The 12964-nt window shown below is 39.6% G+C and overlaps 1 protein-coding gene across 5 annotated transcripts in view; it reads left to right on the forward strand.

Annotated features, from left to right (window-relative positions):
- Positions 1-12292, forward strand: part of LOC126184844 (formin-binding protein 1-like) — a 368779-nt gene extending 356487 nt beyond the window's left edge. For all 5 annotated transcript variants that reach the window (XM_049927454.1, XM_049927455.1, XM_049927458.1 and 2 more), the window contains one exon: positions 11370-12292. In XM_049927454.1, the coding sequence (XP_049783411.1) occupies positions 11370-11536 (167 nt within the window). In that variant the 3' untranslated portion in view covers positions 11537-12292. The remainder of the gene's footprint in view (positions 1-11369) is intronic.
- The last annotated feature ends 672 nt before the right edge of the window (positions 12293-12964 follow it).

The raw sequence follows: 12964 nt of genomic DNA on the forward strand, positions 1-12964 counted from the left end.
GAACTGAGGTTAATCAAAGGGTCACCAAGGCATGGTATATCACTCTGCAGGCCATTCAGAAAGATGCTGTCATATTGTGTGTGTCTACTGCATATTGGCTGCACCAGATTACATCTACATGCATACAATACAACCCACTGTATGGTGCATGTTTGGGGTTACCACTACTAGTTATTTTCCTTCCTTTTCCACTTGCAGAGAGAGAGAGAGAGGGGGGGGAGGGGTAGGGAGGGAGGGGAGAGGAGAGGGAGGGAGGGAGGTAGAAACGACTGTCTAAAAGCCTCTGTACAAACCCTAATTCCTCTTAGCTTATGTTCATGGTCCTTATGTGAAATGTTTGTTGGCAGCAGTAGGATAATTCTGTAGTAAGCTACCAATGCCAGTTCTTTAAATTTTCCCAATAGTGTTTGTGAAAAAGAATATTGCAATACTTGCATGTTGATTGAGTCTACCAGTAACAAATCGAACAGCTCACATCTGAATTGCTTTGATTCTTTTCTTTAATTCGACTTGATTGGGATCCCAAACACACAAGCAGTACTCAAGAAATGGTCTCACTACTGTTCTGCATGCTCATTTCATGTCAAATTGCTTTGCGACATCACACCTAGATATTTATTCAACCTGACTGTGTCAAGTTGCTCACTATTAATCCTGCATTCAAACATTGCAGGATTGTTTTTCGTACTCATCTGTATGAACTTACATTTTTTTCTACATTTACAGCTTGCTGCCATTCGTCACACTTATTAGAAATTTTGTGTAAGTTATCTTGTATCTTCCTACAGTCACTAAATGATGACACCTTCCCATACACCAGCAAACAGCTACAAATTGCTGCTCGCCCTCTCTGTCAGACCGTTTATGTGTATAGAGAAAAATAGCAGTCCTGTCACAATTCCCCAGTTCCCTGGAGCACTCATGATGATAGCCTTGTCTCTGATAACCACTTGCCACTTACTTATTGCTTAAGAAGTATGCGAGCCACTGACATGTCCAGGAAGCTATTCCATATGGAAATCTAGGAATAAGGAATATGCCTGTTGCCCTTCATCTGTAGTTTTCAGAATATCATGTGGAAAAAAAGACAAGCTCAATTTTTCAATTTGACCCTGTAGAGTAATCTTCGTAAAACCAAATTGTGATTCCTCCCAAACCTGTTGACTTGTTGTTTTCACCTCTTTCAGTTGCTTCTCTGTGCCAGGGATTTCTATTGCTATGCTCAAATGATGGTTTGTTTGTATGATCCTCCTGCTTGAACAATTCCTTAAACATGAAATTTAAAACGTAATCTTACCTTTTGCTATCTTCTATTGCCACATCAGATTGATCAAGCGACGGGATAGAAGCGTTCAACCTGCTTAGCAATCTTACATAGGATCAGAATTTTCTTGGGTTCTCAGCTAGAACCTTTGCTAAGGTATGACAGTGGTAGGTGTTGCATGCTTCGCACATTGATCTTTTTATGGCTACATGAGTGTTTGTTAACTTTCACCTGTCATCATTTGCTCATTCTCTTTTGTACCGAAAGTGTAAGACTCTTTGGTTCCTCAGGCTTTTCTGAATTTTGTTGTTAAGCCACAGTGATTCTTTTCTGTCCTTAATCCTCTAACTTGGCACATACTGCTCCAGAGTGCAATTTACAGTCTGCTCCATAGTGCAATTTACAACTTCCACTCTTATTTACTTCCATCAAACTGGAACTAAGTGAGGTCCATTCATTGTCTAAGCAACTAATTGTCTGCTCTTTTTAACAAAAATACTCTCCTAGCCTTCTTGATTGCTTTATTAGCTCGAGTAACCAACAGTGCTATGATATCTAATCCCTGTCTCTATACTGACACAGTCAATAGGGTCAGACCTGTTTGTAGCTGCAAGGTCAAAAATATTTCCTTTGGGTGTGGGCTGTCAAACTAGCTGGTCTAATCCCTGTCTCTATACTGACACAATTGATAAGGTTAGGCCTGTTTGTTGCTACAAGGTCAAAAATATTTCCATTGGGTGTGGGTTGTCAAACTAGCTGATATAATCACTGTTTCTATATTGACAATGTCAGTAAGACCAGACCTGTTTTAGCTACAAGGTCAAAAATATTTCCATTGCGTATGGGCTGTCGAACTAGCTGCTCAAGGCAGTTTTCAGAAAACATGTGTAAAAGTACTTCACAACACTGCCTGTCTATACCCCTTGCAATGAATCCATGGACTCCCAGTCTATACTCTGTATGTTAAAGTCCTCCAATGAGTATGCATGATCTGGGTATTTCTGTGTTGCTGAGCATAGATTTTCTTTAAGTCATTCTAAAACTGTCACGGCAGAATCTGGTGACTAGTAAAAATGTCCAACAATTAACTTTCTTTCACCTAAACCTGATATAGGCATCCAGATTAACTTAACAGTCACACTCAAATTGACCTCATTAGAGGCAATATTTAGATCCGAGATCCTTTTGAATCAAGAGGACTTTCCTCAACGCAGCTCTGGTAGCCATCTCATGATCGCTCATATTCTCAGAACGTGTGGCCTGCTGGCTGATCTGAGAGGAGCAATCAACATATCAACCTGATTACCTCAGATATGTGCAGATGATGGGTTAGTAGTTACCTGAGAGAAAGTGGATTTTGCAACTAAATTCAATCCACCTCCACTCTCGGTGTAAGATGTGGTTGTGGGAAGAGTACCTCTCACTGTGGCATGTGCCCTGAGCAAACTCAGTCTACTTTCTCTCTCCACACTGTCATGCATTTTTAAAGTTTTATGTATGTGTTTTATTTATCTATCTGTTTAAGCTAATTAGTTCTAAAGTTCCACAAGACTATGACGATTCTTTTTGGTGTATTCTTCAGTGACCAGCTACAATTTTTAGTGGGCTAAGTTTTATCTCATTTTCAACTATCTGGCTAGAGCTGCAGCCACATGCATCTTCAGCCATGATGACATGGTCACAGCGTCTGGAGTTAATAGCTCTTCTTTACTCATTTTGTACCTTTTAACTCTCACTGCTATGAATCGAGGGACTGATAACCAATAGTTTAGTCCCTTTAAACCTACAATCGTCGTTGTCGTCATCATCACAACTGCAGCTTACATCTGTCGAAACCTGCTTATTATACCCAGGCCTTCGTTGGTAATTGATGAGAAGGGGGGGGGGGGAGGGGACGGAGAGAGGAGGATGGGTCGGTGTGGCTCTTTGTGGCCAGAGCTGATTGTGGTGCCTAACTGACGTCTTGTTGCTGGCCACAACCTCAAAATTTGCCACACCCCATTGCTCACAACAATTCTGCATCCACCTGACATTTTGGCCTAAAATATGAATCTAGATGTGGGAACCTGACCCGTAATATGGCTATATGTGGAGGCGGTGGTCCCACTGAGTTGGGCACAGCAGGTTCGAAGAAGGTATGGTGTCTACGCCCATGTAAAATATTGGCTGGGCTATGTCCATTTTCAGGGGTTGAGTGGTGGGTGGTGAGGAAGCTGGTGAGTGCCTCCCTGAGTCATCTGTCATCATCATCTTGCGCAACTGCATTTGAAGCTCCTGACCATCTGTTTGGCTTCACAATTGGACGTGAGATACAAAGGGTCAGTGGTCAGGCACTCAATGCAAAGCTCATGCCATGAAGTGAGGGCTGTTTGTGGAAACCAGTATAATATGTGCTCACTCTATTGCAAATGCTAGCTGTGGTGGTGATGGTAGCCTTCTTTGCCATGTATGGAAAGTTAGAGAGGGTGTCTACATAAACCAAACACATTGCTCATTGAAACGGTCTGGCAAAATCGACATACACTCTCAGCCAGGAGTTGTCAGAGCACAGTCAAGGATTGAATCACTGTGATGGGGCTGATTTGAGTGTGGTTGCAAGTGTGGCAGTTCTGGATGGTGTATTCTATGGCGGCATCAACACCAAGCCAGTACACGATGCTGTGCTGTGCCCTCGTTCTGTGCAATCCTCAATATGTGGTGAGGAGGAGCTTTGGAGGAACTACCACCCGGCGTCCAGAATCATCTGTAGCCAATGATATGACACCATCAGTGATTTTAAGCCTGTGTGTTAATCAAAATAGGTGCACCATTCTAGACTGGTGTCATTAGGCAAGTGCTCGGACCAACTCCCCTGTACAGCAGACAACACTCTACAGAGTAGAATATCATGGTCTCTTTCTGCTGCTACTTCACTTGCTGTAATTGGGAATTCAGAGAGGGTGTGTCACTGATGCCTGCCTTAAGGCAGAACACTGCACTTTGTGCCTGTCAGACTCTTCATCTGGACCACAGGACAAGTGGGAAAGTACATTTGTCTCTTGGTGCTGCATTGTGGCCAATAATGGATCTTGTAGGTTAGGAACAGCGCCCACTGTTGCAGCTGCTGTGTGATCGTGTTGGGAGGTTTCAGATGAGGGCCAAGTGGTGAACTAAGAAGTTTCTGCTCAGTGATCAGGTGAAACTTAATACCATTGAGATATGCATGAAACTTCCCGATGCTGTATATGGTAGCCAATACATCTTTCTCAATTTGTTGAATAATTTCTCTGCACCACATGTAATGTTTTAGATGCAAACACAATGGGCTGTTCTGTGATATCGGCATATTTGTGAGATTTTGAATGCCATAGTCTGATACTTTAGTGGCAGGTGTTAAGCATTTGCTGGGATGGAATGTTGGTAAACAAGGGCCTGACCTAGTGCACTTTTCAAGTTGCACAAAAGCTTTCTTGCATTGCTCTGGCCACCAAATTTAACACATTTTTTTCCATAAATGATTCCTCTAGGCCACATTGAGAATAAATTTCGTGTAATAATTGACTTTGCCCAGGAATGACTGTCATTCGTTCTTATGAGCCAGTAAGTTAGTGATTGTGTCCATATGATTGTGTGTAGGTGTGAGCCTTTCTTTATGTACATTTCCCAAGTGCTTTACACTTGTCTCAGAGAAACTACATCTGTCGAGGTTACAATGCAGACCATGAACTTGGAGCCACATGAACATCATCTGTAGGTTGCGCAGGTGCTGCTCGCATGTGACCCCCATATTTAGCAAGTTGTAATTAACTCATTTGGGGATACCTTGGATGAGTTTCTCAGGGTATCTCTGAAATATCACAGGAGTGCTTGCGACCCCAAATGGCAACTGTTATAACAACAGTACATGCTAAATGCCATATCTAAATTACTAAGTGATAGTCTTGAAACCCCATACTAGTTGCAGGTTGGCTGTCTAACGGCTTCCAGGGGCAGCAAAAATCTGACTTTCAGCATTTAACATAATCATTGACTAAATTTTAAAATACTGTCATAACCAACTCATTAAGAGGTATAATCCTATGTTAAAAATTTAGCACAAGAAGAAAAGAATTACTGTTTAAAACTAAGTATTTTTTTCCAGCCATTGTAACTGATGACACACAAATTCTTTTTTGTTCATCCTATATTTCAAAATGAGAGCACTTAGTGATTTCCAACAAACTTCACACAATTTCAAACCTTTTAGGAACTTTTCTTGCTAACACTCCCCCACAAAATTATGAAAGGAAAAAAGTTTATCCTTTACTACATTTTCGCTGTTCACTCAATAAAACTTTGGCATTGGACAAGACATTGTAATATATTATGTTTTTACAACCAACATTTTTGTAATAAAGACACTTAGCAACTTCCAAAAACTTAAAGCACAATTTCCAACCTTTTCTGAACTTTTCTTACGTAAATGCTTTATGTCAAATGTTTAACACATTAAGTGATTTGTATAGTGATTAGACATTTGAAACTGTTTTATACATGCCAGTTCAATTCAGTAAAGAATCTGTAGTTTACTAATTAATTTATAAAAACTGCTTCATCTGACCATCTACAGGCATCTTAGAAAGATAATGGCCCACAGCCAATTTTGCCAACAATTCCTCCAGCCTACAAATTGTATACATATTGACATTGGCTTGAGCATTATTGGTAGACTTAAAATTACAAGTTCTAAGTTATCCATTTACTTTCTTAACTATGATTGTGAGTAGCCCAATGGCTAGACGATACTGGGAATACAACACACAGTCTATGCAGCCTATCTAATTCTGCTTTAACTTGCTTATACGTAGTGAAAGGCACTGGACGAGCTCTATAAAACTTGGGCACTTCTGATTGGTTTAAGGATATGTTGGTCTGGAACCTTGTTGCACAACCTAATGCAGATCCAAACATTGGCTTTAAGTACATGCATAACATATCAAGTTCTGTGAATGGCAATACAGTTAAAAATAGACTCACCTGGTCCTGAATTTGGAAACCAAAAAGTGCAAAAGTGTCTAAGCCAAAAATGCTAGTTGTTGTCCAAGAGTTGACTGCTAGCGTGGTAAGTTACTGAGATTTTTCTATTTGGCTTGGACTGCGATCTGGCCCCACTATGATCTGGGCCCGCAATGGACTTAGCTCGCTACTGTAAGTCGACAACCGACACTGAATGGACCTCGGCTGTGGAGAGCCAATTTTCTGGTATATATTCTCATTAATCAGAGAAATGGCTGTGCCTTTATTCAACTGAAAATCTGCCGTTGCTCTATTAATGTCCAATTGCAACGTGAGCCTTGGCATCCCATCTACTGCTGCTATGAGCAGCAGGAAGATAGCATGTAGCATGGTGATAGCCAGTATTGTTGGTGCGTGCTGGCTCAGGTAGACACTCGCAAGACGACTTGGTTTGTGGCATGCAAAACAGGTGACATCATGGAAAGGGCAGTGATGCCATTGATCCAATGGGCATCAGTATGAATATGATTTTATGGCATGTTCTTTTCTGGGACCCTCTGGCAATGACTGGGAGGAAACCATTCTAGGAGCTTCCACTCACATTGGGTCATGCCAGCAGTGAACAAAAGCTTCTGTTTTTGCATGTTTCCTGACGCTGAGGGTAGTGGGTCACTAACTACAGTACCAACTACTTAATCCCATGACACTGGACTACCGGATGAACAGCTGCTCAGTAGAGCACAGTGACAACTGATATTGCTACAACATCAACACCAGAGGAATTATGAAATGTTGCTTGTGCAGATGCAGTTACTTCATGAGCTTTGACAGATTTTAGGACATCACTCAGGGTTGGTTTAAATGACTAAAGTCTTTGCACTAACTTCTGTGTCGGGGGAAAAGACAGATACCAACATTACGGGTGCTAAGCCTTGCAAGATAGCAGCCCATTCTTCACGTCTCATTATGGTGCTTAAAACACTGGTTAAATTTGAGCCTAGTTGCAATTACATGAGTTTGGTGACTGTAGTGGTCAATCAGCAAGCCACAGCCATCAGGAGTGCACTCTGACGTTCTGGGGTCAATCACTTGACTTGCCTTGCACTGAAGAACAAAGCAACGTAAATAGATCTCCCAACTTTTGTTTGCTGCAGCAGTGACTTCAGTGTAATTATTGTCTCTGAATAAAAGTGTCAGTTCTGCTCATCTCTACATATTTCTTTCAATTATCTTCAGTACTGTACTGCAGCAGTTCTTTTTATTTATGGTCCAACTTTCATCAAGCTATGTACTTGGCAGTAACACTTCCTGTGAAAGTTACTTTTGCACACCAGTTTGGTTATTATAGTGTAGCAATTATGTATTGGAAAGATATTCGAATGAATGGTCATCAGTAGCTCAGTATGGGTTCTAGAAATTAGGAGACTTGACAGTTGCCTTCAGTGAGGTTTCCATAGGTACCACTCTGTACTCGGCTATCTAATACTCTTTGAGGCAGCAATAAAATTAGCATTTTTGCGTAGTCTGCACTTGACAGAAATATTTCTTGGTATTTAAAAAGGCCCTTGACACTATATGGACTTACTATAGGGTGTCAATTGAAGGAGTCTCCAATGTCAAAATTAAATATCTCAGAAACTAAGACTGATAGATGAGTACAACGAAAGTTACATTTATTGTGAAACCTGTAAGAATTTTATATGGAAGTTATACAGAAGTTTTGAAATAGTTTGAAAAGCTGCTAACAGGTGGTGCTGTATGCTGCACAGCTTATGCAGTACCAGCATGCATAATTAAACACATCGTATGCAAGCAGCCTTTGCAATCACATCACAGTCTTTCAAAATGTTCACTGCCACAGTATGGAAGTAGTGCAAATGAACGATGAAATTTGCCGTCATGTCCTGTAGTGTCACAACAGAAGTGGGGTCAAATGCCACACAGATTGCCAATTCCAGTTTGTCTAGCTTGGTAGGATGGTTGTGGTAGAGAGTATCCTTCAATGTGCCCCATAAACAATAGTCATAAGGAATCAGATCACGTGAATATGGAGGCTAATCCATTCCTGCACCAGTAAATTACCAGTAATCCAATGCAGTGACTCTATTCCCAAATTATTTGTAAAGAAATCAAAACACCTGTTCAGTGTGGTGTGGTCTGGCCCCATCTTGCATGACCCATTTGGTGCCTTGTTGATCCTCCAGTACTACACATGAGACGACAAATTGTTCCAAAATTGAAACATTACTTACACTAGTGATCATTTCTCACATGACAAAATGGCCAATAATGCCTCTGCTTCATACTGTAGCCCAGACAGTGACTTTGCGAGAATGCAGTGGTTTCACTTCACACAAATGGGGATTTTCAGAATCCCAAAATTGCCACTGTTGTTTATTCATAGCTCCATTCAGGTGTAAATGTGCTTCATCTGTGAGTCAGGTGCAGTCGATTTCAAATTCTTCATTATCTCTCTGGTTTGCAAAATCAGTCTTCTGTCACATAGCTCATACAGGTATAGCTTAGTGACTTTGGATTTTGAATGAAAATGCGCAGGCTCTGTCTCAATGTTTTCTGTGTGCTTGAGTGCTTCAAATTGGTCTCTGCTGCAATTATTCAGATGTATCTCCATAGACTTTGCTGAATAATTCCAGAAATTGTGGTGACATTTTCAGGAGTAACTTCAGTCTGCCTTGTGCCAACATTCCCTGCTATGTCATCAGCCATGCTGCCTGTCCGTTGGAGTTTGGCAAAGAGCTTGCAAGTGGTTTTTTGGCACTGTGTTCTAACCTGTGTTGTTCAGATACCAAAAAAGCACATTGTTCAGTGGAATAAGTGATTTCAACCTCTTCCTTTGGTATGCTAACTGCCTTTCACATTTCAACAATGGAACTGATAGCTCTAAGCTGTGGTACACTATTTATAGGGACTACATACTGCAGTTAGAGTTCCATGTGTTAGCAACTTGGACAGCCTGTATATTGCCTGACAACTGGATGAATGTGGCTTGTGATGTTCTCCTCACATTATGGTGTGCTCCTTCATTTCAGGACAATTTTTTAGTGTCATATCTGGCAATTCACTCTGACTGACATTCTTGGGAGAATGGTGTCCCTCAGGGAGTGTATTAAATGTTAATCTTTTTGCAGTAGCCATCATCAGCATAGTGTCTACAATCAGGAGTCCTGTCCAATGCTTTCTTTTTGTGGACAATGTTCAATTTTTTATTTGTCTTCTAGTCTCAAGATAGCTTCTCGACAACTTCAACCAACATTAAGAAACTTATAATTATGGGTTGAAACACAGATTTCAAATTTTCCTCAGATAAGATTTGTGTGTGTGTGTGTGTGTGTGTGTGTGTGTGTGTACTTTCATCATATATGTCATGGTTTTAATCAACCTGAACTGCATCTGGGGGGACACCAATAGGCCATTAGATTTGCCAACAGGAGCCTTCAGGACCAGCTCCATATGCAGCCTGAATGATGAGGCTGGGGAACCACCTCCAACCATCTGGTAAAAGTTTCTCATGGTGCAGCATGCATGTAATCACTAGTCAATCCTTTAGTCTCTAGCCTTTAATCTTCTTCTACCAGTTTCAGGAGAATTAATGTATGTAAATTACAGAAGAGCAATAAGACCATTAGGGGCTAAAGTAAAGGAGCAGCTTGCAGACCTCAGTTTGGTAACCCTGATTGTTTTAACACGGGGGTGGAGAAAGAATCCTTTCTGGTTAGTAGTGAGAGCAGGCTGTTTTCAAATTTGACAAAGTACGAGTACAAGAAATTTTGTATTCTATATTCCATTTTTTAAACAAGCCCTCTACGAACTTTTATAGGAGCACTAGATTTAGTAATTACAGTGATGGGTCTAAGCATGGCTATACAGTCATCTGCTTAATGTTTTCCCCCTGACATTGACTTTAGGATTAGACTTCTAGACAAATTTACACTTTTGATACAGGGCTCTATGCAATCCTAGAGGCATAGAAACAGATGAGCTCCAGTCAACAGAATAACTTTCTCATCTGCCCAGATGCTGTAAGTGCCCTAGAGACCATTTACCAGATCTACCGAGCAGAGTTGTCCAAAACATACAGGGCATACTTTACACACTAGTTTCAAGGGAAGGAAGTGTCAGTCTGTTGGGTATTGGATCATTTGGAAATTCTGGGAAATCAACATGCTGGCACAATAGAAAGGAATACTTGCAAGAATAGTAATGTACTGCCCTGTGCTGCTCCCTTGAGTGCTATTACCTCATTACTGATATGGAGAGTTGTGTGTCAGTTGGAAAAAGTGGGGCTAGAGGTAAAGAAAATAACAAATGAAGACTGGTAAAGTCTCTTATTATTTAAGATTTTATTATCCATTTTAATATGTTGATAAGGAATCACTGTCTCTGTTGGCATTACCGGATGATTTGTCAAGTGTCTGATATGTATCAGTGATCCATCGTCCCAAAAAGATTGCTTGCAAGGAAAGATTTTATTCTCACTAAGCCTTTAGTTCATATTGTGTAAGGGCACTGATAAGTGTCGCTGAGCGCTCTGAAAGCAAAAAAAAAAAAAATTATCATTCTTACTGCTTAGCCTATGTGTAGGCTGTAAGCCTACATCACTTCTTTTGACTCTTTAAAACTGTTTTCTGGATTCCTGTACAAGTTATAGGTAACATTCTGCTCCCTATGTTTTATCCCTGGCACCTTTAGACTTTCAAAGAAAATGTTGCAGTTAACTTAACAGTAAAACTTTTTTATCTAAATCTACAGATGCTGTAAATGTAGGTTTGTCTTTCTTCTGTCTACCTTAATAGATAAGTCGTATAATCAGGATTCCCTCATGTGCTTCTTCATTTCTGCAGAACCCAAATAGATCTTCCCTCAAGTTAGCTTTTACTGCTTTATGATCTTTTTATCTGCCCTTTAACAACAAAAAAAAGGCTGTTTTGGAGTCACTGACTTGTGATCAAGGCAAAATTATGCAAGGCATATGTGTTGTTGTTGTTCCCATTGTCTTAAATTGTTTTTTGATGCATGAGAAATGTACTGAATGATTATAGTAATTGATTATTGTAGTAATAATAATCAAGTATATAACAGGTTTTAAGTGTGTTTTGTTTCTGCTCCACAGCTACGAGTGAAGGCTCAATACCAATGCACGATGGGGAGGAGCTCTTCATCATTGAACTTGATCAGGGTGATGGATGGACCAGAGTGAGGCGACAAAAAGACGGTGAAGAGGGATTTGTGCCCACATCGTATATTGAGTGCAACTTGTATAAATATAACAGCTGTTAGGGAGTGATATAGTCTGAATAATCCTAACACACTGACAATTTGCACAGCAATTGAGTGTGGATGTTGTGATTTTTTGAAGCAACTGGCTGCAGGGATTGAAGAAAAATATTGCTCATATTCGATTCTGAGTATCAACTGCTGACAGAGAAGCTGTGACTTATTTGTATATATGATCTTTTGTATACTTAATGGCTTTTCCTGTTTCGCAGGCTGAAGGCGTACTATGTAACATTTGTCTTGTTATTCTCTGACTGCATTGCATTTGGCAATATGAAATTGACTGTAATTTGAAAAATGTAATTGTGCATTGTTAAGAAGTTTGTGAAACTTATGACTGTTAATGATAAGTTAGTTAACCGTCACCATAAATGTCATCATAATGTAGTTACTCTTGCTCCATGTAATTTTTTTAAAAGAATTACTGGTTAGCAAATCTTTCTTTCATTCTAAAATATTTATACAAAATAATGTGCTTTGAATACAGCATATATTTCCATATTGTCATTTACTGTCTCTGATACTCAGGTGGGTATAATTAATGCAGAGATTGTAAATATATTTTCCATATACAACATGCAAATTAATACTTTAGGTGTAAATAAATGGCAACTGTGCTTGTCCTTTTTATATATGACAGTTTTTGTTAATATTTTCATCTTAATGACATTGCAGTATGCTGTTTAAACTATCAGCAGGCTGTGGCATAATATTTATTCCAGAATTGTAAAAATATAAATACACAATTTCAAATAAGTAGTTATTTTAGTTTTATTTCTCATAGAACCTTTGTGTGAACTGTGTGTTCTTCCAAAATATAAGGCTTCCTTTGATATGATCCTAAATGATGTACAGTATCTGAATCAAGGCATTCTGAGAAGGAAGATTATATTTGAATAGCAACAACTTTCAAATATGGTCAATAGAAATGAACTGAGTCCAGAAAGCTGTTATTCCTGACCAGGTTGTGGTGTTTTGCGGTTTACTCATCTCTGGTTCCTTATTACAGTAAACAGCATTGTTATGAAAGCATTTGTCTTAAATCAGAATTCCTGCTGACCCTGTGTTACTGAATAAATGTGCAGATATGTGTTCTGCCAACCTGTCAAGTCATATTGCAAAGTTTATTCCAAAAGCTTATGTCCTTATATGTTACATTTTGTTGTTTTTTGCTTTTTTACTAAAATTGGCTTTAGTCATCAATCTCTATCACACACTTTGTTTCTCTCAAATATGAATTCCAACTCTATGAACAATCACTGAGATCAGTTATGAAAATGAGACATTACATTAAAAGTAAATGATTTAATTTCTTTCTGGTTGCCAGTGTGTGGTAGAACAACTCAACCACCTAGTACTGTAGATTAGAAGCCTCTGTCAGCTAGTACACTGCTGATCATTTAAATTCCAGCACGAAATAACAAAATTGTA

The sequence above is a fragment of the Schistocerca cancellata genome, chromosome 4 (assembly GCF_023864275.1).
Source record: "Schistocerca cancellata isolate TAMUIC-IGC-003103 chromosome 4, iqSchCanc2.1, whole genome shotgun sequence".
NCBI lineage: Eukaryota > Metazoa > Arthropoda > Insecta > Orthoptera > Acrididae > Schistocerca > Schistocerca cancellata.